This window comes from Cnephaeus nilssonii (genome assembly GCF_951640355.1).
Source record: "Cnephaeus nilssonii genome assembly, chromosome: 9".
Lineage (NCBI taxonomy): Eukaryota > Metazoa > Chordata > Mammalia > Chiroptera > Vespertilionidae > Cnephaeus > Cnephaeus nilssonii.
This window is the reverse complement of record NC_137080.1, coordinates 93,993,097-94,011,281: the sequence shown is the minus strand read 5'-3', so window position 1 is coordinate 94,011,281 and position 18,185 is coordinate 93,993,097. Positions and strand designations below refer to the sequence as shown.

The 18,185-nt window shown below is 54.7% G+C and overlaps 4 protein-coding genes across 5 annotated transcripts; 3 read left to right on the top strand and 1 right to left on the bottom strand.

Moving 5' to 3' along the window:
* Window positions 1–14: 14 nt before the first annotated feature.
* RPS18 (ribosomal protein S18) lies at window positions 15–5,248 on the top strand. Its single transcript, XM_079780121.1, has 6 exons — window positions 15–50; window positions 522–620; window positions 4,579–4,665; window positions 4,748–4,849; window positions 4,942–5,033; window positions 5,135–5,248. The coding sequence occupies exons 1-6, from the start codon at window positions 48–50 to the stop codon at window positions 5,208–5,210; spliced, it is 459 nt and encodes a 152-aa protein (XP_079636247.1). The 5' UTR covers window positions 15–47; the 3' UTR covers window positions 5,211–5,248.
* A 264-nt stretch (window positions 5,249–5,512) lies between these two features.
* B3GALT4 (beta-1,3-galactosyltransferase 4) lies at window positions 5,513–7,665 on the top strand. Of its 2 annotated transcripts, none has more exons than XM_079780119.1 (2): window positions 5,513–5,719; window positions 6,250–7,665. In XM_079780119.1, the coding sequence occupies exon 2, from the start codon at window positions 6,273–6,275 to the stop codon at window positions 7,425–7,427; it is 1,155 nt and encodes a 384-aa protein (XP_079636245.1). In that variant the 5' UTR covers window positions 5,513–5,719; window positions 6,250–6,272; the 3' UTR covers window positions 7,428–7,665. The 2 variants fall into 2 exon arrangements, with proteins under 2 accessions (XP_079636245.1, XP_079636244.1); XM_079780118.1 differs by lacking the exon at window positions 5,513–5,719 and adding an exon at window positions 5,980–6,139.
* Window positions 7,666–7,965: 300 nt separating this feature from the next.
* Window positions 7,966–16,599, bottom strand: WDR46 (WD repeat domain 46). The gene is made up of 15 exons (XM_079780106.1): window positions 16,440–16,599; window positions 15,913–16,125; window positions 15,723–15,803; window positions 15,478–15,590; window positions 15,268–15,355; window positions 15,096–15,157; window positions 14,714–14,818; window positions 14,467–14,617; window positions 14,219–14,354; window positions 13,932–14,031; window positions 9,021–9,334; window positions 8,818–8,912; window positions 8,576–8,671; window positions 8,333–8,446; window positions 7,966–8,222 (listed from the first exon to the last, which is right to left on the bottom strand). The coding sequence occupies exons 1-15, from the start codon at window positions 16,596–16,598 to the stop codon at window positions 8,121–8,123; spliced, it is 1,929 nt and encodes a 642-aa protein (XP_079636232.1). The 5' UTR covers window position 16,599; the 3' UTR covers window positions 7,966–8,120.
* A 299-nt stretch (window positions 16,600–16,898) lies between these two features.
* PFDN6 (prefoldin subunit 6) lies at window positions 16,899–18,171 on the top strand. Its single transcript, XM_079780122.1, has 4 exons — window positions 16,899–17,209; window positions 17,446–17,516; window positions 17,600–17,724; window positions 17,959–18,171. Exons 1-4 carry the CDS (start codon window positions 17,146–17,148, stop codon window positions 18,086–18,088), a joined length of 390 nt encoding a protein of 129 aa, XP_079636248.1. The 5' UTR covers window positions 16,899–17,145; the 3' UTR covers window positions 18,089–18,171.
* Window positions 18,172–18,185: the final 14 nt, after the last annotated feature.

Sequence of the window (18,185 nt, the reverse complement as noted above, 5' to 3'; positions counted from 1 at the left end):
TAACTTCCGCTGTCTTTTCCACTGGAGGCCTGCACGCCGCTGCCGCCATGGTAAGACTCGAATCCGTCCGGGGATCCGGCGACATCGAACCGGGCAGGGAAGGTCTGCTATCAGGGAGCCGAAATCGCCCTGCTTTAGGGGCCTGCAACTTTCTGTGTGGAACTTTGGATCGCGTCCTGGGAAGGAACGACTAAAGACTTCCGTTTCTGGGAGTGGGGCCAGAGGAAGAGTCGTTCCCCGGGCGCTCGAAAGCAGCGAAAGGCTTGGGCGTGCAGGGGGACCTCTGGCCTCCGCACTCTGAGTGTACTCTGGCGACAGGCAGGAGATTGGTCCTCTCCCAGAGGTTGCATTGCCCCCAAGCCCCAACATTTCAAGTTCCTGCTGTCTGCAGGACTAAGGAGTTTGCAGTTGGTGAAAACCTGAAGGGGGACCGATGCCCCCTGTGTGACGAGTTTAACGTCCTGCCTGAGGTTGTGATTTGATAGTTCACGGTGTCTGCTTTCTCCCCCAATCTCTATCAGTCTCTAGTGATTCCTGAGAAGTTCCAGCACATTTTGCGAGTACTCAACACCAATATCGATGGGCGGCGGAAAATAGCCTTTGCCATCACTGCAATTAAGGTAAAGGAGGGCAAGAAGGAGTGGAGAACATGAATCTTAGGTTGTTAAGACCTAAGCTATAAGTGAGGCAAGGTTGAGGGAACCAGATCACCTCAGCTGCTGGGTAACCCCCTGAACCCCTTTCCACATTTACCTGAAAGGTAAAGCCAGAGAATGGTCTCAGGTCAAGCCAGAATGTTTCACCTGGGGGGTGGGGAGTGGGTTTGTCTACATGAATTCGCTGGGATTTTCCTGGACCGTCAGCCATCATCTTGAGGTCATTCTGTGTTTGGTTTCTGCCTCCTTCCCTCAGTGCATCATAACAGCAACCCTTCCTGTGACATTTATATGCCCCATAAATTGGATAATTGTGCATCTTGGGTGGGTGGAAATGCCAACAGGTTCCAAGTGTGAAGGAGCATAGTTGGGAGGGATGTCACTACATCATGAGCAGGACATTTCCTCACATTTCCAGAGGTGAAAGTCATCCCTCTTTCCAGTTGAAGGGGGAACCAGTACTTGGCTCGTTGGGTGAAATAAGTTGGTGAATGCAAGCTTGGGTATCTCTTCACCAAACGAATGAACTCTTGGAGCCAAAGGGCGACATTCTATGTTTGTTCTCTGGAATACAAAAATTAGTCGTGGAGATGGCTGAATGACTTCTTTCCCACCGGGAGGTGCACCCTCCAGGGTGGGAGCTAGTCTGCCTCGCTCACAGTTCCCAGCTCGTGTGTGATAGGTGCTCAGGCAGTATTAGGGCGTGGGTGTTATCAGGGATGCTTTTGTCTGATTTCAAAGAATTTTAAAGGAAACTGGTGAGTTGTTTAAAACTAAAATCCTAGGTTCATCCAATTCTCTTGGTTCTTACTTCTGTACTGCAGGGATCACAACTTTTATCCTTTGTAAGAAGGCTGCTTCTGTTACGGGGAACTAGTAAGGCAGTGTCAAGTACAGAAGTTCCTTTTCGAAAGGTTGTAATGAGACAAATGAAATGGTAAAGGGTGACCATGGTTAATGGGGTGCTTCTGTTAAACTGCCTCTTCAAAATGAGTTGGTTTTGTATTTATTAGTTAAATATGTGTTACAACTTGTCAACTTAAAACAACCTTCCAGGTCAGGGCACATGCTAGATCCCCAGTAGGGGGCTGGGGGGGGTGCAGGAGGCAGCCGATTGATCGTTGATGTTTCTATCTCTCCCTCTCTGTCTCTGGAATAAATAAAAATATATTTACAAAGAACAACACCGAAGCAGTTTTAGGTACTGAATGAAGTCTCTAGGGATCCTGATGCCCGGCTTATTATTGGGAAAGTTATTTCTATAGATGAGGTTTTTGCTAATTTTGTCAAGAGCCAGCAAAGGCAGCTAGCTCTTCCTCTGGTAAGAGAACTAAAGCTTGGTCTTTTGTTAAATTAAGGATCTGGGGTGGGGGGAGGGGTTTCTCTAAAGTGGTCAGCACAGTTAATTGCGGGAAGGGTGAGGAATGGAATGGGAGATACCAAGAAGAGGTGTTGAGAGATCACCAAGATCATGCACGGTTTCTCTGCTGTGAACCCTTCCTGGTGGCTTTTATTTCCACTTGTGGATTTTTGCTATGGGTGTTCTTTAGGACTGCCTGGTCTTCTGCTCTTCCTCTAAATCGGGGGTAACTCATCTGTGGTTACTAATGACTGGTAGGTGTGAGGAACACTTGTCCTGCCAGAGTGCCAGTGGCCCTGTGAGCCGTCAGAGTGTTAGCTCTTCTGTAATGTGGTCCAGGCCCTGGACTGCAAACATGACTGTTGGTTCCCTGTAGTGTAGTCTGGATGGAAAAGGGGGCGTCTATGGATCTGGTTCACCTGTTTTTACTTATGTAGGAACGTTTGTGTAATTAAAATTAGGTATGAAACTTAAATTTCACAGAAGTTTTTTAGTTTTACTGGGATTTTAAATTTATACTTAATAGGTCTAGTAAGTGTGTGTGTTCAGCAGTCACCATGAGTAAACAAATGCACCGGCTGGGAAACATCCGGCCTGACACCAGTTAGAACTACTGCAGAGTCCTGGCTGGTGTGGCATGCCCAGGTGTGGGCTGGATCCCCAGTGGGGGGCAGGCAGGAAGTAGCCATCCTCATTTCTATCTCCCTCTATCTCTAAAATCAATAAAAACATTAAACTGCTGCATAAAGTCACACGACAATAGAACTAGTTATCTCACGATGCAGTGTGATTACATGCTAATCATTCCCTAAACATTGTTTACAAGGAGTGAAACTTGGACTTAAATATGTAGACTGTATTTGTAGCTATGTAATGTTTGTTGGTGAAATTACTAGTGTTTTTCCCACTGTATGGCCTATTTGCTACATTTTGTTAAAAATAACTGAATAACAACCTGTTGCTTTAATTATAGGCTGATATTGGTTATTAATAGGGTGTTCCTTTTCACATATGACATACTGACTGGAAATTTTGTCCATTAAATCTGAAGTCTATTAAATCAGGGTCCATAAAATCGAGGTGTTTACTGTATCATCTAGCTAAAAACTAGAAATCTTGTTTCATCTATGCCCTTTCCATGCATATTTTAAAGTAAATCTCAAACATATACTATTTCATCTGCACATATTAAGCCCTCGCCTTAGGGTTTATTTTATTATAAGAGAGGGAGAGAAACAAATTGGTTGCCTCCCATTCACACCTCTATTTGGGATGGAACCTGCAACCTGGGCATGTGCCCTAACAGGGAATGGAACCTGAGACCCTTTGGTGCACGGAATGGCTCCAACTGCGGTCATCCCCCATCCACACTGGCTAGGGCCCTAGGTCACTTGGTCTTACAGAGTAAATACCATCTCTCCTTGGGCTATTGTAACAGGTTACCACAGACTTGGGTTAAAACAACAGAAACCTGGTCTCAGTTCTGTAGACCAAATAGCCAAGATCAAGGTGTCCACAGGGCATGCTCCCTCTGTAGGCTCGAGGAATCCTATCCGCCTCTTCTACCCTCTTGTAGTCACCAGCAACCCTCAATATTCCTTTGTCTTGCAGCCACACCACTTCAACTTCTTGACTTAGTTATCACATGGCTTTCCCTCTTTGTCTACATGTTCTCTCCTTAAGACATGGATTTAGGGGGTAGCCCTAATGCAGTATAGCCTCATTCTGACCATATTTTCAGAGATTCCTAATAAGGTAACATTCTGAGATTCTGGATGGAAATACATTGGGTGGGGGACACTCTTGAACCCAGGCCACCATCCTTCACTGTCCAGATCTGTTTGGTTGGTGTTTATATGATGCCACCAGTAAGTTTGATTTGGGCAGTTAAGTTCCCTAGGGCCTGGTCAGCTTTGAGCACCGACAGAATCAAGTTTGTGATCTTTAAAAACTGATTGTGGTGGCCCTGGCCAGGTAGCTCAGTTGATCAGAATGTGTCCCAAATACACCAAGGTTGTGGGTTCAATCCCCCATCAGGATATATACAAGAATCGATTGTAAAGGCATAAATAAGCGCAACAACAAATGGATGTTTCTTCCTCTCTAAAGTCAATACATAAAACTGATCATGACTATGCAGTGGCTGGTCCAAAGACCTTTAGAGTTTCCAGGAGCTGACAGCCCTGCCCGTGATCAAGCCCCGGACCAAAAGACCTGCTGCTGTGGAGCTGGGTCCGCCTCAGGTGCCAGGCTCTGCCACCGCTTTGTCGGATGGCCAGCATTTATCCGGAAGTGCACATGCTGGGCAATACCAAAGGCGTTCCTGCTTTCCAGAGGTTATCTGCCCAAGTTCTTGGTCCAGCCCTGCGCCTGAACAAAACTTTTCCTCTGTTCTACTTGATCATTAGGCTTCTTATCTGGAAAAGTGGGTGAGGTGCAGGTCATGTGGGCAAGCACCAGGTTATTGCAGGCCCTACCTTTGTGCTTTTTTTTTTTTTAACAATTGGGGCGATAAAGGAAACCAAAAAATAACTCCAGCCCAATTCCCAAACCTCTCCTCAGGGTGTAGGGCGAAGATATGCTCACGTGGTGTTGAGGAAAGCAGACATTGACCTCACCAAGAGGGCAGGAGAGCTCACCGAGGACGAGGTGAGGACCCGCCAAGGGGGCCTGTGGGCTGGGCCACCTCGGAATGGTGCCATCGGGATCTGACCTGTGTCCTGCCTGCCAGGTGGAACGTGTGATCACCATTATGCAGAACCCACGCCAGTACAAGATTCCAGACTGGTTCTTGAACAGACAGAAGGATGTGAAAGACGGGAAATACAGCCAGGTGTGTATTGAGATGAAAGGTTGAAGAAAGGCAGGGCAACGGAGATGGGAGGGGGGAGGAATATAAGCATCCCTACCCTCTTCCGAACCCAGGTCCTGGCCAACGGTCTGGACAACAAGCTTCGTGAAGACCTGGAGCGGCTGAAGAAGATTCGGGCCCACAGAGGCCTGCGCCACTTCTGGGGGTGAGTCTGGGTGGAGGTCTCCTTTCCCTTCGTGCTGCCTTCTCTTCCCGGATGTTTTGTGTGATGTGTGTGACCTGTGATCCTTCTTTTCTCACCTCCAGTCTTCGTGTTCGAGGCCAGCACACCAAGACCACAGGCCGCCGGGGTCGCACTGTGGGTGTGTCCAAGAAGAAATGAGTCTAGCCTCGTCTGTTAATAAATAGTTTATACACCTATGGCTTCCCTTGTGGTTTTTCTTGCTTCTTCTGGGGACATTGATAGGGAATGCTAGCTATCCGGAGGACCCTTTTCCCAAGTCTCTTCGCTGGTTTCCCACCCAGCTACCCAAACAGTGTCCTTGGTTTTGGTTTAAGCCAGTGATGGGCAACCTTTTGAGCTTGGTGTGTCAAACTGAGCATAACTCGGGTAGTGTGTCACTTTGAGGAAAAAACATTATTTCGCAAATGTTTCATCCTCGGCATGCGGCCGCTGAGGCGGCCGCGTGTCATCAGAAATGGCTACGCGTGTCAGTGCTGACACGCGTGTCATAGGTTCGCCATCACTGGTTTAAGCAATGGTATCACTCCCCACCCTCTTAAGGTATGAGGCGTGGGAATAATCACAGCCTGTAGGGGGAGCCCAACCAGTTCTCCCCGGGCTGGAGTGGAGAGTGCAGGTAGTTTGAGCCTAGTCTTCTGCAGCTCCGGGTGAGTTTTTGCAGGTTTTGGCCACCCTAGGTTTCTACAACCCGGGAGCTGGGTGTTGGAAAGTGGGGGGCGGGGTGCAATTTCTTTGATATGGAACAGAGGGTCTGCACCGGGAGGTAACACGTGGTTGGGGAGGCAGATCTACGTCAACACGCGCTGGTCCAATTACTTTCCCCAGAAAGGCCCCCCTCCGCTATCGGCCACGCTGCAGGCGGGGTTCTGGGAACGCGCGGAGCCACACCCCTCCCGGGAAGGGGGCGGGGGGGGGGGCTGCCGCTCGGCGCCTGTGGGAGGCAGCTGGTGCGGCAGCTCCGCCAGCCATGGAGCTGAGCTTCGGGGTGGCGGGGCAGCGACCAGGTAACCTCCCCGCAGCTGCAGCCGTAGCCTCCTGTGTCCGCGTCTCCGCACCTTATGGCGCAGGTACCGCCCGCCATCTCCGCTCGCCCCATCCTAGGCGTGGTCGGTTAGGGACTCGGGCTGCCGAGAGCCGGCTCTGCGCCCTCCGACCGCCCTCTGTCTCCCGCTCCCAGGCTCCCTCTGACCGCGGCCCGCCATGCCCCTCAGCCTCTTTCGGCGCCTTCTCCTCGGCGCCCTGCTGCTGGTGATAGTCTGGGCCCTGTTCGGGCCCTCGGGCCTCGGGGAGGAGCTGCTGAGCCTCTCGCTAGCGTCCCTGCTCCCAGCACCGGCCTCGCCGGGGCCGCCCCTGGCCCTGCCGCGTCTCCTGATCCCCAACGAGGACGCCTGCGGTGGCCCCGGCGCCCCTCCCTTCCTGCTCATCCTGGTGAGCACGGCCCCCGAGAACCTCAACCAAAGAAACGCCATTCGGGCCTCGTGGGGCGGGCAGCGCGAGGCCCGAGGGCTTAGGGTGCAGACGCTCTTCCTTCTGGGAGAGCCTGGCGGGCGGCATCCCGCCTGGGGCTCCCGTGAGAACGACCTGGAGCGGGAGTCAGTGGCCCGCGGGGACATACTGCAGGCGGCCTTCCAGGACTCCTACCGCAACCTGACCCTCAAGACGCTCAGCGGGCTGAGCTGGGCGGACAAACACTGCCCCAGGGCCCGCTACATCCTCAAGACCGACGACGATGTGTTTGTCAACGTTCCCGAACTGGTATCAGAGCTGGTCCGGCGAGGGGGCCGTTGGGAGCAATGGGAGAAGGGCATGGAGCCCCAGAGAGAGGCCGAGGCTGGAGGGGGAGGGTGGAAAGGAGGCAGCCCCACCCCGGTGAGTCAGCCCATGCCTCTTCTGTACCTGGGCCGCGTGCACTGGCGGGTGCACCCCTCTCGGACTCCAGGGGGCAAGCACCAGATATCAGAGGAGCAGTGGCCCGCCACCTGGGGCCCTTTCCCACCCTACGCCTCGGGCACAGGATATGTGTTGTCAGCTTCCGCTGTGCAGCTCATCCTCCAGGTGGCCAGCCGGGCACCCCTTCTGCCACTGGAAGATGTCTTTGTGGGGGTAAGTGCCCGACGAGGAGGCCTCACCCCAACCCACTGTGTCAAGCTGGCTGGTGCCACCCACTATCCCTTGGACCGGTGCTGCTACGGGAAATTCCTGCTGACGTCCCACAGGCTGGACCCCTGGAAGATGCAGGAAGCCTGGAAGCTGGTGGGCGGCTCCGAGGGGGAAAGGACTGCGCCCTTCTGCTCCTGGCTCCAGGGCGTCCTGGGCATCCTGCGGTGTCGGGTAATAGCCTGGCTTCACAGCTGAGAGGACCGGGCCATTGGAGAGGAGTGAGGAGCGGAGGGTCCAGCCAGCTCCCCCACCTTCCTCCCGGGCCCGAGGCGTCTGGCTGCAACTGGACAGCTTCCTTTCACAAGATGCTCAGCCTGTCCCTGAAGCCTGAAGGATTCAGGGGAAACCCAGGGTCTGCCTGCCAGCCCCAAAGATGCTCCTCAGGAGAGGAAAACAATGCTGTGGTCATCCCCCATCCACGGCAGGAGGGGCAGGAGCCCCTCAATAAATTGGTCTTTCTACTTCTTCGAGTGCAGTGTGGTCCGCACCAGGAGTCCCGGCACACAGCCTGGGGGCCTGGGCCCTGCCAGCCCGCTGGTGGGAAGCACATCCCCAGGGACTCGGGAGAGCGCAGCCTCTCTGAGGAGAAGGGCCCCCAGCGAGCAAAGATAAGGCCACAGCAACCACAAGATACGGGGTGGGGGGAGCGGCGGGACACGTGACCACTTGGAGCCTAGAGCAGCCCCATGCTGGGCAAAGGAAGGGGACAGGTCCACAGGATGATCCAGACACATTATCCGAAAACGTCACTGCTTTAATACCTACCCCGGAGCCAGCTGTCTATTCCCAGCTGGGGAAGGGCACCTGCCCCTCCTCATTCCGGGGACAGGAATTCCCCCACAGGTGATCTTGGGAGAGTGCTGTTCCCAGGCCATCTTGGGGCCTGGCTCAGCGCACAAATCTGTCCAGGGCGGATGGCCGGGCCCCCACGGGCTTGGCTGCCTTCTCTTGCTTCTGTGGCTGCTGCTCCAGGCTCTGTCGGACTTTGTCCTGGGAAGACAGGGGGCAAAGTGAGAAGTGGCAGGCTGGCAAGGACAGGCACCGGCAGAAGGAGGGTACAGCCTGTGGGAGGCCTGGCCCAGCCCCAAATGCTCCTTTACCCTGTGTTGCTCGTCCATGACCTTCCTCTTCCTCTTCACCAGGCTTGCTGTCGAGCTGCGGCCCTTCAGCTTTGGCTTTGGCTGGAAGGGAGCCGTGGACTCTGGGTCGTAGCCCTGGGGAAGGGGCCAGGGGAGAAGTCTGTAACAGCCTCAGACAGGGAGCTGTGGCAGCACCCACTGCTGCACCACACTTCTGGGATGGGGTGGGTGAGGCTGCGCCTGGGACTCGGGTCTGCTCCCTACCAGCCTCTCTATCCGTTCCTTCTTTGCCTGCTCCAGAGAGATGACATCAACCTCTGCCAGGGCTCGTGGGTCCAGACAAATGAGCTCTGCAGGAACCTGGAGGCGTCACAGAGAGGGACAGGAATGGTGAGGAGGGTGACCCCAAAGGGGGACTGAAGCCAGGCAGGTTGCTGAATCCAACTCTCCAAGACCCCCAGTGTGAGCGCTTTCCTCAACCCCAACCCCAGTCCCCACGTCCTCACCTTCTCCAGCAGGGCCTTCACCTCCCACTCCTGCCTCTGCTTCCGGCTCCGGTAGGGATTACTCTCCAGGCCATCGAAGTTGGGCTCAGCAGCCCCTGGGGGAGGGGAGAGCGTGGGGCCATAAACAAGAATCCAGCTCAGCATTCCGGCCTGACCAGCCCCCTGCTCCCGGCTACCTCAGGCCCACCCCGTGGCCCACTTACCAGGGACCAGCATGCTGGTGATGCCCCCGCTGTGCCCCACCCCCAGCACGTCTTCGAAGGGGCAGAACTGAAGGCCGTGCACGTGGCCTGAGAGCCGGTGGGTGAGATAGGGCTTCTCCAGGGAGGGTGGGCTGGCCTTGCCCTGCCCTGCCCATATGTTGACCACATCGCCCATTCCCGCGGCCAGCAGTCCCCGCTGGGAGAAGGCCAGCTGCCCCGCTCCCTGGGGCAGGGTCCGCGCACTCAGAGGCTGGAACTTCCCTCGCAAGTCAAAGATCTTCAGCTGGTGGTCCAGGCCAGAGGTGGCCATGTGCCTGGGGGAGTAGGGAGGACCAATTACTTTGGAGTAAGGGGTCACTGAGCAGGCCTGTGGCCGAGTCCAGGCATCAAGTTTGGTTGGGAAAAAAGACTGATGGTAACCACAACCATCACACCGAACACTGCAAACAGCCTCCTGCCACACGTCACACAACTCTACTAGGCTGTATTTCCCTTTGACAAATGAGGACACAAGCTCAGAGAAAGGAAAGCAGGGCGAGAGGTAGATCTAGGATCCAAGGCAGGCCTATTTCTTTAGCATCTGCCCTCTAACCTACTCAAGACGTGAACCAAAGGGAGAGTGCCCATGACATGTGCCTAAATCATGTCCCACTGCACAGACGGCAGCACGCGGCTCAGCAAAGGGGAGGGCCAGGGAGGGTGGACTGCAGTGGTCTGGAGGCCTTCCTGGGGAGACCGGGATATGAGCCGTTCTCAGAATTCTCCAGAAAGCAGGAGCAGACACAGCGGGTACAAATGATGAGCAGGAGAGGGGAGGCGGAGGGGTGTTTCCAGGTCTGGCAGGAAACAGGCCAGGAGGGTCAGCAGGGGACAAGTTGCAGGGACTCTGTCAAGTCAGACTGGGACTCCAACGCCCCAGCCGTACCCTCTGGCCATCGCAAGCCACCACGGAAGATGGCATGGACCTGAGGAAACCTTAGCCAGTCATGCAGCCACGTGCTAGAGGGCCCGACTCGACCCCCTTCCCAGAGCAGGGCTGGGTCGCTGACCAGGTCCTCTCAAGGAACCGGGCACTGCACAGCTCCTTTATTTTCCCAGGCTGCCTTTCTGCCTGTGTTTAAGCTGCTCCTCAGCGAGGGAGGCTGCAGAGGAGCCAGCCAGGCCAGGAGACGCACGTTTGCAAAGGGCCATGGTTGCTCGCTCTCGCTGTGGCTGAGCCCAGGAGGAGGGGCCTGAAGAGTTCCTCGGATCAAAGGGCCCAGCTGGATACTTCTGACAAGACTCTCAGGGCCAGCTCCACCCAAGGGCTCCTGGCACAGGGCCACACCCGTCAGCGCACCAACTCCGGGCACATCCTGACTCCTCACCCACCGCTGGGAACCTCTGCAAATACCAGGTGGGCATGCCGGCCACGCTACCATGTGACTAAGCGTGGTAAACAGTCCAGCTTTAAGAACCCAATCCCAATTGGAATCCAGTTCCAAAAAGCCTCTTATGGAAGATGGCGATCCTCATCTCTGGAGCCCTGAGCCCTGCGGAGGACCTGGGGGCTGGACCTGCGGTCAGAGACGAGCCACTCAGCACTGGTGCTGAGCAAAGCTCAGTGAACGAGCTCATTAAGCCCCCGAAGAGGAGCAGCTGAACAGGCAGCCCGGAAGGCAAACTACAGAAGGCAGCGAGCCCGGCACGGGCCTCGCACTGGCCAGGCTGGCCCAGCTCTGGGGCCAAAGAGGCAGAACCAACTCACTTGGCACCAAAGATACAACTCTGGGAGTCTAAGGGGTCCGAGCCACTGGAGACTTTCATAAGGTGGGGCCACTTCGTTTTTCCTTTTCCTGATTTCCTTTCAAACAACTTAAAAATAAAGTTGCGTAGTTTCTATTTAACGTAGAGGGTTCTTGAGCAGCGGGTGAAAGGACAGCAGCCTGTGGGGAAGGTTGTTCAGACAACGCCCGGGGAGCAGGCAGGAGGGAGGCTTGAGGCTGGAAGCAGGCTGAGAGCACCGCACAGGCCACTGAGCCAGCAAGGGTGGAGAGAAACAGACGTGCAGGGACCTGGGAGGGACAGGCAGCCAGGACCTCACGGGCTCGTGAACAGCAGAGCTGGGCACCCAGACGGCGCTCGGCAAACAGTGCTTTTGAATTCTGCTCCTCCGGGTGGCTAAGGAACACGGGGCTGGGTAGCTAGCTAGTGGTGTCCAAGAAGTCAGATTGTGTGCAACAGGAAAATGTGGCAGAAAAGGAGCAGGCAAGGAGGAGCCTGGGAGTTGGGTGTCCGATCCAGTGATGGACACATCAAGTCTGGGGTGACAGAGACAACTGAGTAGCACCTGGATGCCCCACCTGGCCCATCAATCATCCCTGAAAACGACTGCCACCTGTTTTTGTGAAGGAAGTGTAACTGCAACACTGCAGCTAGGCAGGCTCATTCACCCTTATGCCCCAGAACCTCAGCAGAGCCCAGCGAAGGCCTGGTGAATGAAAGGAATTGGAAGAAAACACAGGAATCTGTGTGAAAAACTCTGCCAGATCCACACACACACACCAGACAGAACAGCTGTGAAATGCAAATACCCTCAGGAAGCACAGAAATTCCACGCAAACCCACCTCCCTGCCCTCACACCAGCCAGACCCAAAGGGAACGGTGTTCACGGACGGCGACGATGAAGGCAGTGCTCCCTGCTCACTGGCTCCATGCTAAGCTCCATGTGCCTGAACTCGCTTTACCGTCTACGACAGCTTTTTTTTTTTGCTATCTACATACTTTATTTATTTAAATTTCTTTATTGATTAAGGTATTACATATGTGTCCTTATCCCCCCATTGCCCCTCCCAACCCCCCACTCAAACCTCAGAGGGAGAGGGGGAGAGATCAACCGTCTACAACAGCTTTTTGAGCTCAGCCCAGGACTGGCAAACTGGCCAAACAAATCCGGCCCACCACCTACAGCTGAGAATGATTTGTACGTTAAGTGGTTGGGGAAAAAAAAATCAAATGAATATTTCAAGCCCAGTTAGTGTGGCTAAATGGTTGAGCATCAGGAGGTCACGGTTTGATTCCTGGTCAGGGCACATGCCTGGGTTGCGGGCACGATCCTGGTGTGGGGCACTGATTAATGAGTCTCTCTCATCATTGATGTTTCTATCTCTCTCCCTTCCTCTCTGAAATCAATCAAAATATACTAAAAAAATAAATAAACAAAAGGCCCTAACCAGTTTGGCTCAGTGGACAGAGCATTGGCCTGCGGACTGAAGGGTCCTAGGCTCGATTCCGGTCAAGGGCATGTATCTTGGTTGCAGGCACATTCCCAGTGGGGGGTGTGCAGGAGGCAGCTGATCGATATTTCTCTCTCATCGATGTTTCTAACTCTCTATCAGGGTGGGGGGCGTGGCCTGAAGTCCCCTGTCAAGCCCCACCTGATGGGGGGGCGCGGCCTGAGGTCCCCGGGCCTGGCGCTGGGATGTGGGGGAGCAGCCTGAGGTCCCCTAGCCCAGCACCAGGATGGGAAACGCACCTTGAGGTCCCCCATCAAGCCCCGCTGGGCGGGGGGCATGGCCTCAAGGTCCCCTGGCCTGGCGCCCGAGCAGGGGGCGAGGCCTGAGGTCCCTGTCAAGCCCTGCCGGGTGGGGGGTGTGGCCTGAGGTCCCCCCGGCCTGGTGCCAAGGCGGGAGGTGCGGCCTGAGGTCCCCCGGCCTGGTGCTGGGGTGGGGGACACAGCCTGAGTTCCCCCAACCCAGCACTGGGGGTGCACCTTTAGGTCCCCTGTCAAGCCCCACGGGGCTAGGGGAGGGTGTAGCCTCAGGTCCCTGCTGATTGCTCATTAAGGCTCCTTATGGGAACTTGGCTTCAGCTGTGTGTGCAGCCATCTTTGTGACGGAGTGATGGTCAATTAGCATATTCCCTCTTTATTAGATAGGATTATTAGATAGGACTGTGCTCACAAATGGTCTTACTGGAACACAACCACGTTCACTCTACTGCTTTCGCGCTACATTAGCACAGCAGAGTGGTCAAGACAGACACTGACATGGGATCACTTTCCGCTGCTGCTGGAGTCGCAGCCACACGGTCATAACCTGACAGCACTCCGAGCCCCTCCCAGCCACCTGCCCCATTACCTGCCTGTCTGCAAGACATTGTCAAGGATAAAATATGTAAAATCTCTCTACAGATCAGCATTAACAGATACACATTTGCAATCGAGTTTGATAACTTTGAACACTAACTCTGAATATCAATTAAGCAATATATCCTCAAAAAGAGGATTCTAGTTCTTCCCATTAGTAGACCTGTATTTGAAAAATATCGCATTCAATTATTACATTTTGAATTTCATTGCTTAAAAATTTGTGGTACTGTTTTTTTTCTTATTCAGATATCTACATAATACCCTCGATTTTGCCTCTTGGCCAGCAAAGCCTAAAACATTTACTATCTGGCTTTTATATATGTATATATATGTACATGTACATATATATATTGATTTCAGAGAGGAAAAGAGAAATATCTATGATGAGAGAGAATATCTATTGGCTACTGCCTGGTCCCCCCGTTGCCCCCACAGGGGATGGAGCCCACTACCAGGAGCCCTGACCAGGAATCAAACCGTGACGTCCTGCTTCATAAGTCGATGCTCAACCACTGAGCCATGCCAGCCGGGCCTACCAGGCTGTTTATAGAAAAAGTTTGCTGACCCTTGAGCTAGACACTCATGCCCCCACTCTCAGGGTGAGGAAAGTGTGGCTCACAGAGTTATGTACTGTGCCCACACCCACGTGGCTGGTCAGTGGTGGCACCAGGACGTAAACCCAGGCAGCTTGATGCAGAGTCTGTGCTCTTAAAGACACCCGGCCTTCCACACCTTTCTATCCAGCTGTGACCAGCACCTCATGCCCGAACAAGTGACTTACGTGCCTGTAGAATCTACTGCCACAGCCCGGACCCCACCACGGTGACAGAGAATCTTTGCCAGCGGCTCCTTCATGGCCGGACTCCATAAGGACACAGTACCTGGCGGTCAGAGGAGAAGAGCCAAAGTGGGCACCGAGGGGATTAAACGTGGAAAAGATGGGGACTCTAGACCAAGAGGAGTCCAGAGAGGAAGGTAAAAGGCAACTTTACGGGACTCGTGAAGCACAAACAGAGAAGAAAAGCAGGGTAGGATGGTCAGAGAGTCAAATCTCAGCCAGGGACCAACCATTGCTGTGTCCAAGGTGGATGACGGCGTTGTAAGGGTTCTGTGTCATGACGTCCAGTCGTCCAGCCCGGGCATTCAGAGCCGCCACAATCTTCCCCACGGACACGTCCAGGTAGGTCAGAAAGCCTGTCTCTGACTGTGAGAGAGAAATGAGTCCTGACTGCACTGTCCGCCCTCTACTGGGGTGCCAGAGGAGGCCTGGTCTTCTCAGGGGCTCCCACCCAGTCCCTGTGCTGACAGCCACTCACAGATGTGGCCAGGAGGAAGTGGAAAGGCAGGAACTCAAGCCGCGTGACACGGTCACAGCGGCGGATGCAGTGGAGTTCAATTCCCTGGTTGTCATAGATGTGAAGCCAGCGGTTCTGAGCGACAGCAAGCAGTGCCTCCGAATGCAGGAACCTGGGAGGAGAGGGCAGAGGGTAAGGGGTCACAGCTGTCATTCAATCAAGAAGGGCTGTCTCACCGCCATTGACCCCTGACGGACAGGCTACTGACCGGATGTCCCGCACCGCCTCCATGACGTTGATCTCACACATGAGCTTCTTTGTCACCCAGTCAAGGGCAGCCACGTGACCCCGGCGCCCTCCAAAAGCCAAGTGTCTGTTGGAGGTGGGGAACAAGCAGGGTGTCAATGCAGGGGAGCACCCTCAGACCATTTGAGGTCTTCATGCCAGCCCCTTCTTTCCAGGTGAGAGGAGAGATGTTATACGTGTTCACCCTCACATGCAAGCAAATCACAGGACACATCCCACATCACAGGACACATCCCACATCAACAACCCAAACATACACAGGTATGGCTGAGGTGGGCCTGGCTGAGGTGGTTAAGGAGACGTGCCCTCATTCCAGTTCCAGAGTCACTAGAATTCAACCTTACCTCCCAGTCTGAGAGTAATTCAGCCTGTAGGGTCCAAACTGTCGCAAGTTCAAGTCAAAGTGCTGGGAAAGGGAAGAGTTAAAAAAGAATCAAGAACTCAATGGCTCCCTTCAGTGACCCCCCTTCCTGCCCCCCTTCGTCTTGCCTGGCCCAGGCCCATCCCCAGGCTCACCTTGGCTGCACTGGCGATGTCCACAGCCTCCACGATGTCCGCCTGCCGAACCCTGGCTGTGTCCTCCCCCTCCTCCCCTTCCAGAAACCTGCAAGTGAGTGTTGGAGCTGCAGTAAAGCTTCCTACTGTGAAGTGAGTGCACAACATGAAAACGGGAAAGGACAGTCCCACAAAGCAGGGCTGGAGGGGCCCGGATCAGGGGCCACTCACCCAGGTTCCTCAGCAAGCAGCAGCTCAGAACGAGCAGCTTTGACACTTATTTCCTCTTCCTCCGCTTCAGCCACCTCAAGCCGGCTTCGGGTTTTGGACTTAGAATGTGGCAGCTACAACATCGTTGGTGGGGAAGATATGGGGGGAAAGACACTGTGTGAGGTCACAAGAGAGCCACCTGGTCCCATCTCCATCCATCTCATCCAGACACTCCCTGCCTGCAACCCCTCTCAGACTGTCCTCACCTTTTTGGATTTGTCAATGCGACGGAACTTCTGAGCAACCTCCACAGAGACCGGGGCGGGGCCTGGGAATGGGTCCTGGGCCTGCGGCAGGGAGGAGGCAATTCGCTGACAGGCTAGGATTGAACCCAACCTTCGCATCCTCAAAGCACAAGGCAACTTGCCTCGCTACCCTATCAGGTCCCATGCTCACCCCCGACACGCTCCGCGGAGGCTCCGCATTCCTCTGTTCTCGGGGTTTCTTTAAGCTCTGGGGCTTCTTGGAGATGCGAGACTTCTTTAGGGTGTGAGTGTTCTTTGGCTTCTGGGGGCGGAGCTCTCGATTCCTCTTCTTGTTAGGAGGGGGCTCTGGAGAGGCTGTAGCAGTGGTCGGACTGATCTCTTCCTCCCAGTATCGCCGCGGTTTCTTTTACATATATTATTATTATTATTTCAGAGAGGAAGGGAGAGAGAGAAACACCAATGACGAGACAATCATAGACGGCTGCCTCCTGCACGCCCCGCACTGGGGCTAGAGCCTACAACCCGAGCATGTGCCCCGACGGGGAATGGAACCATGACCTCCTGGTTCATAGGTCAACGCTCAACCACTGAATCAGGCCCGCTGGGCTCCTGGCGGTTTCCACGGGCAGATCAGAAGCCCTGGTGCTCCGCTGCCCCTGCCCCGCCCCTCCGACCCCGGGGTTGAAAACGTTCCTTCCGCCCCAGGAAGATCTCTACCTTTTTCTTGTTCTGAAGTTTATCTTTCTTGGGAGGGATATCCCTGCCCGGCTTGGGGGCAGTCTCCATCCTGCCCACCCAAAGGACGATCCACGTGCCAACTCCTCTCAGCTGTCCCACAGTCTCACAGGTATCTCCCGGAAGTCCTCCAGCCCTCATCCAATCAGCGCTGTACCAGGTGTGAAGCCTAAAGTCGCCATCTTGAATGAGGGCGGCTCGCCCTTAAAGGGCCAGGCGGACCTTGGTCCCGCTCCTCCGAGTGGCAGCTTATGCACGAGTAACGAAAGAAAGGCAAGCCCGGGACCAGGTCCCAAGAAGCGGTGCGGTTGATTTTTCCATCTTCGCTTCCCCATCTTTCCTGGAATCTTCAAAATTTGTATTTTTAGCAGAACGCCGCTTATTAAACGCGTCTGAACTACAATTCCCGGCAAGCATCAGATGGTAGCATTCCCAGCATTCTTTGTTTACTTCCGGGTTTATAATTACTGAAGGGAGAACGAGTGAGGCAGGGTTTCGGTTTGGGGTCTCGTTTCAACTGCCACCTCCTACGGCCTGGGCCGTGTGGATACGAACGGGAGAAGCTGCTGTGCCCCGAGAGGCCGCCGCTCCAGAGTGCTGACATCTCCGCAAGCCAGGCCTTACCGGGAGCTCGGGGCCTTCCAGAGTGTGAGACCCAGCGCCCCTCTCCCGCCGGCTCGTCGCCGCCATGGCTGAGCTGATCCAGAAGAAGCTACAGGGAGAAGTGGAGAAATACCAGCAGCTGCAGAAGGGTAAGGGAGAGGGTCGGCGCAGCTTCCCCGACCCCTGCACTCACTCCGAACCCAAAGCCAACTAAGGTCATGTTTTCTTACCCACCCCCCACCCCCCACCCCACCCCCGGACGCGCCGCCCCATCCTTGACTGCCTCCCCACCTCCATCTTCTTCTGACTGGGATTGTGGGGTCTGGTAGCACTTGTGTTTTCTCTAATAAAGTCTTTCCTGCCACCCACACTCCCCCACCCCCAGACTTGAGTAAATCCATGTCAGGGCGGCAGAAGCTTGAAGCACAACTAACAGAAAATAATATCGTGAAGGAGGTGAGATTGGGATTTGTGGGGCAAGGAGGGAGGGGGCTGTACTGGCAAGGATTCTGACGTTATGTGCCCCACGCCTCCACCAGGAACTGGCCTTGCTGGATGGGTCCAACGTGGTCTTTAAACTTCTGGGTCCCGTGCTGGTCAAACAGGAGCTGGGGGAGGCTCGGGCCACAGTAGGGAAGAGACTGGACTATATCACAGCTGAAATGTGAGTCTTTGTCCCCCACCCTGATGCGCCTGCCACCACCGGAGGAGAGGTGTTGGAACCACTGAGGAGGAGTTCTAGAGCAGCTCGATTGTCCACTTCCTCCAACCCCTTCCCCTTTAACCTCTTCCCCCCCCCCCTGCCCTAGATCTCAAGTTGTCCACTGATCTTTCTTGCCTTCAGCATCCTCAGTAAGTCTCCCTAACTGATTTGCTTGTCTCTCTTGCCTCTTCTCAGTAAGCGATACGAATCCCAGCTCCGGGACCTCGAGCAGCAGTCAGAGCAACAGAGGGAGACCCTTGCTCAGCTGCAGCAGGAGTTCCAGCGGGCCCAGGCGGCAAAGGCAGGGGCTCCTGGCAAGGCCTGACCCTATGGTTGGGGGGCAGGGGGAACCCAGGCAGCTCTAGGGTCTATACTGTAGCTAATAAAATGTGAAAACACCTGGCTGTTTGACCAGCCACTTG

What these genes read in the sequence shown, in the direction of transcription:
- PFDN6 (XM_079780122.1), top strand. Translation starts at nt 17,146, where the DNA reads ATGGCTGAGCTGATCCAGAAGAAGCTACAGGGAGAAGTGGAGAAATAC. An exon ending in AAAATAATATCGTGAAGGAG is followed by an intron (nt 17,517 to 17,599) that starts GTGAGATTGGGA and finishes CGCCTCCACCAG; the next exon opens with GAACTGGCCTTGCTGGATGG. An exon ending in GACTATATCACAGCTGAAAT is followed by an intron (nt 17,725 to 17,958) that starts GTGAGTCTTTGT and finishes GCCTCTTCTCAG; the next exon opens with TAAGCGATACGAATCCCAGC.
- WDR46 (XM_079780106.1), bottom strand. Translation starts at nt 16,598, where the DNA reads ATGAGGGCTGGAGGACTTCCGGGAGATACCTGTGAGACTGTGGGACAG. An exon ending in GAGGCGGTGCGGGACATCCG is followed by an intron (nt 14,618 to 14,713) that starts GTCAGTAGCCTG and finishes CTCTCCTCCCAG; the next exon opens with GTTCCTGCATTCGGAGGCAC. An exon ending in GCAGTAGATTCTACAGGCAC is followed by an intron (nt 9,335 to 13,931) that starts GTAAGTCACTTG and finishes CTACTCCCCCAG; the next exon opens with GCACATGGCCACCTCTGGCC.
- B3GALT4 (XM_079780119.1), top strand. Translation starts at nt 6,273, where the DNA reads ATGCCCCTCAGCCTCTTTCGGCGCCTTCTCCTCGGCGCCCTGCTGCTG.
- RPS18 (XM_079780121.1), top strand. An exon ending in GAGAGCTCACCGAGGACGAG is followed by an intron (nt 4,666 to 4,747) that starts GTGAGGACCCGC and finishes CCTGCCTGCCAG; the next exon opens with GTGGAACGTGTGATCACCAT. An exon ending in AAGACGGGAAATACAGCCAG is followed by an intron (nt 4,850 to 4,941) that starts GTGTGTATTGAG and finishes TTCCGAACCCAG; the next exon opens with GTCCTGGCCAACGGTCTGGA.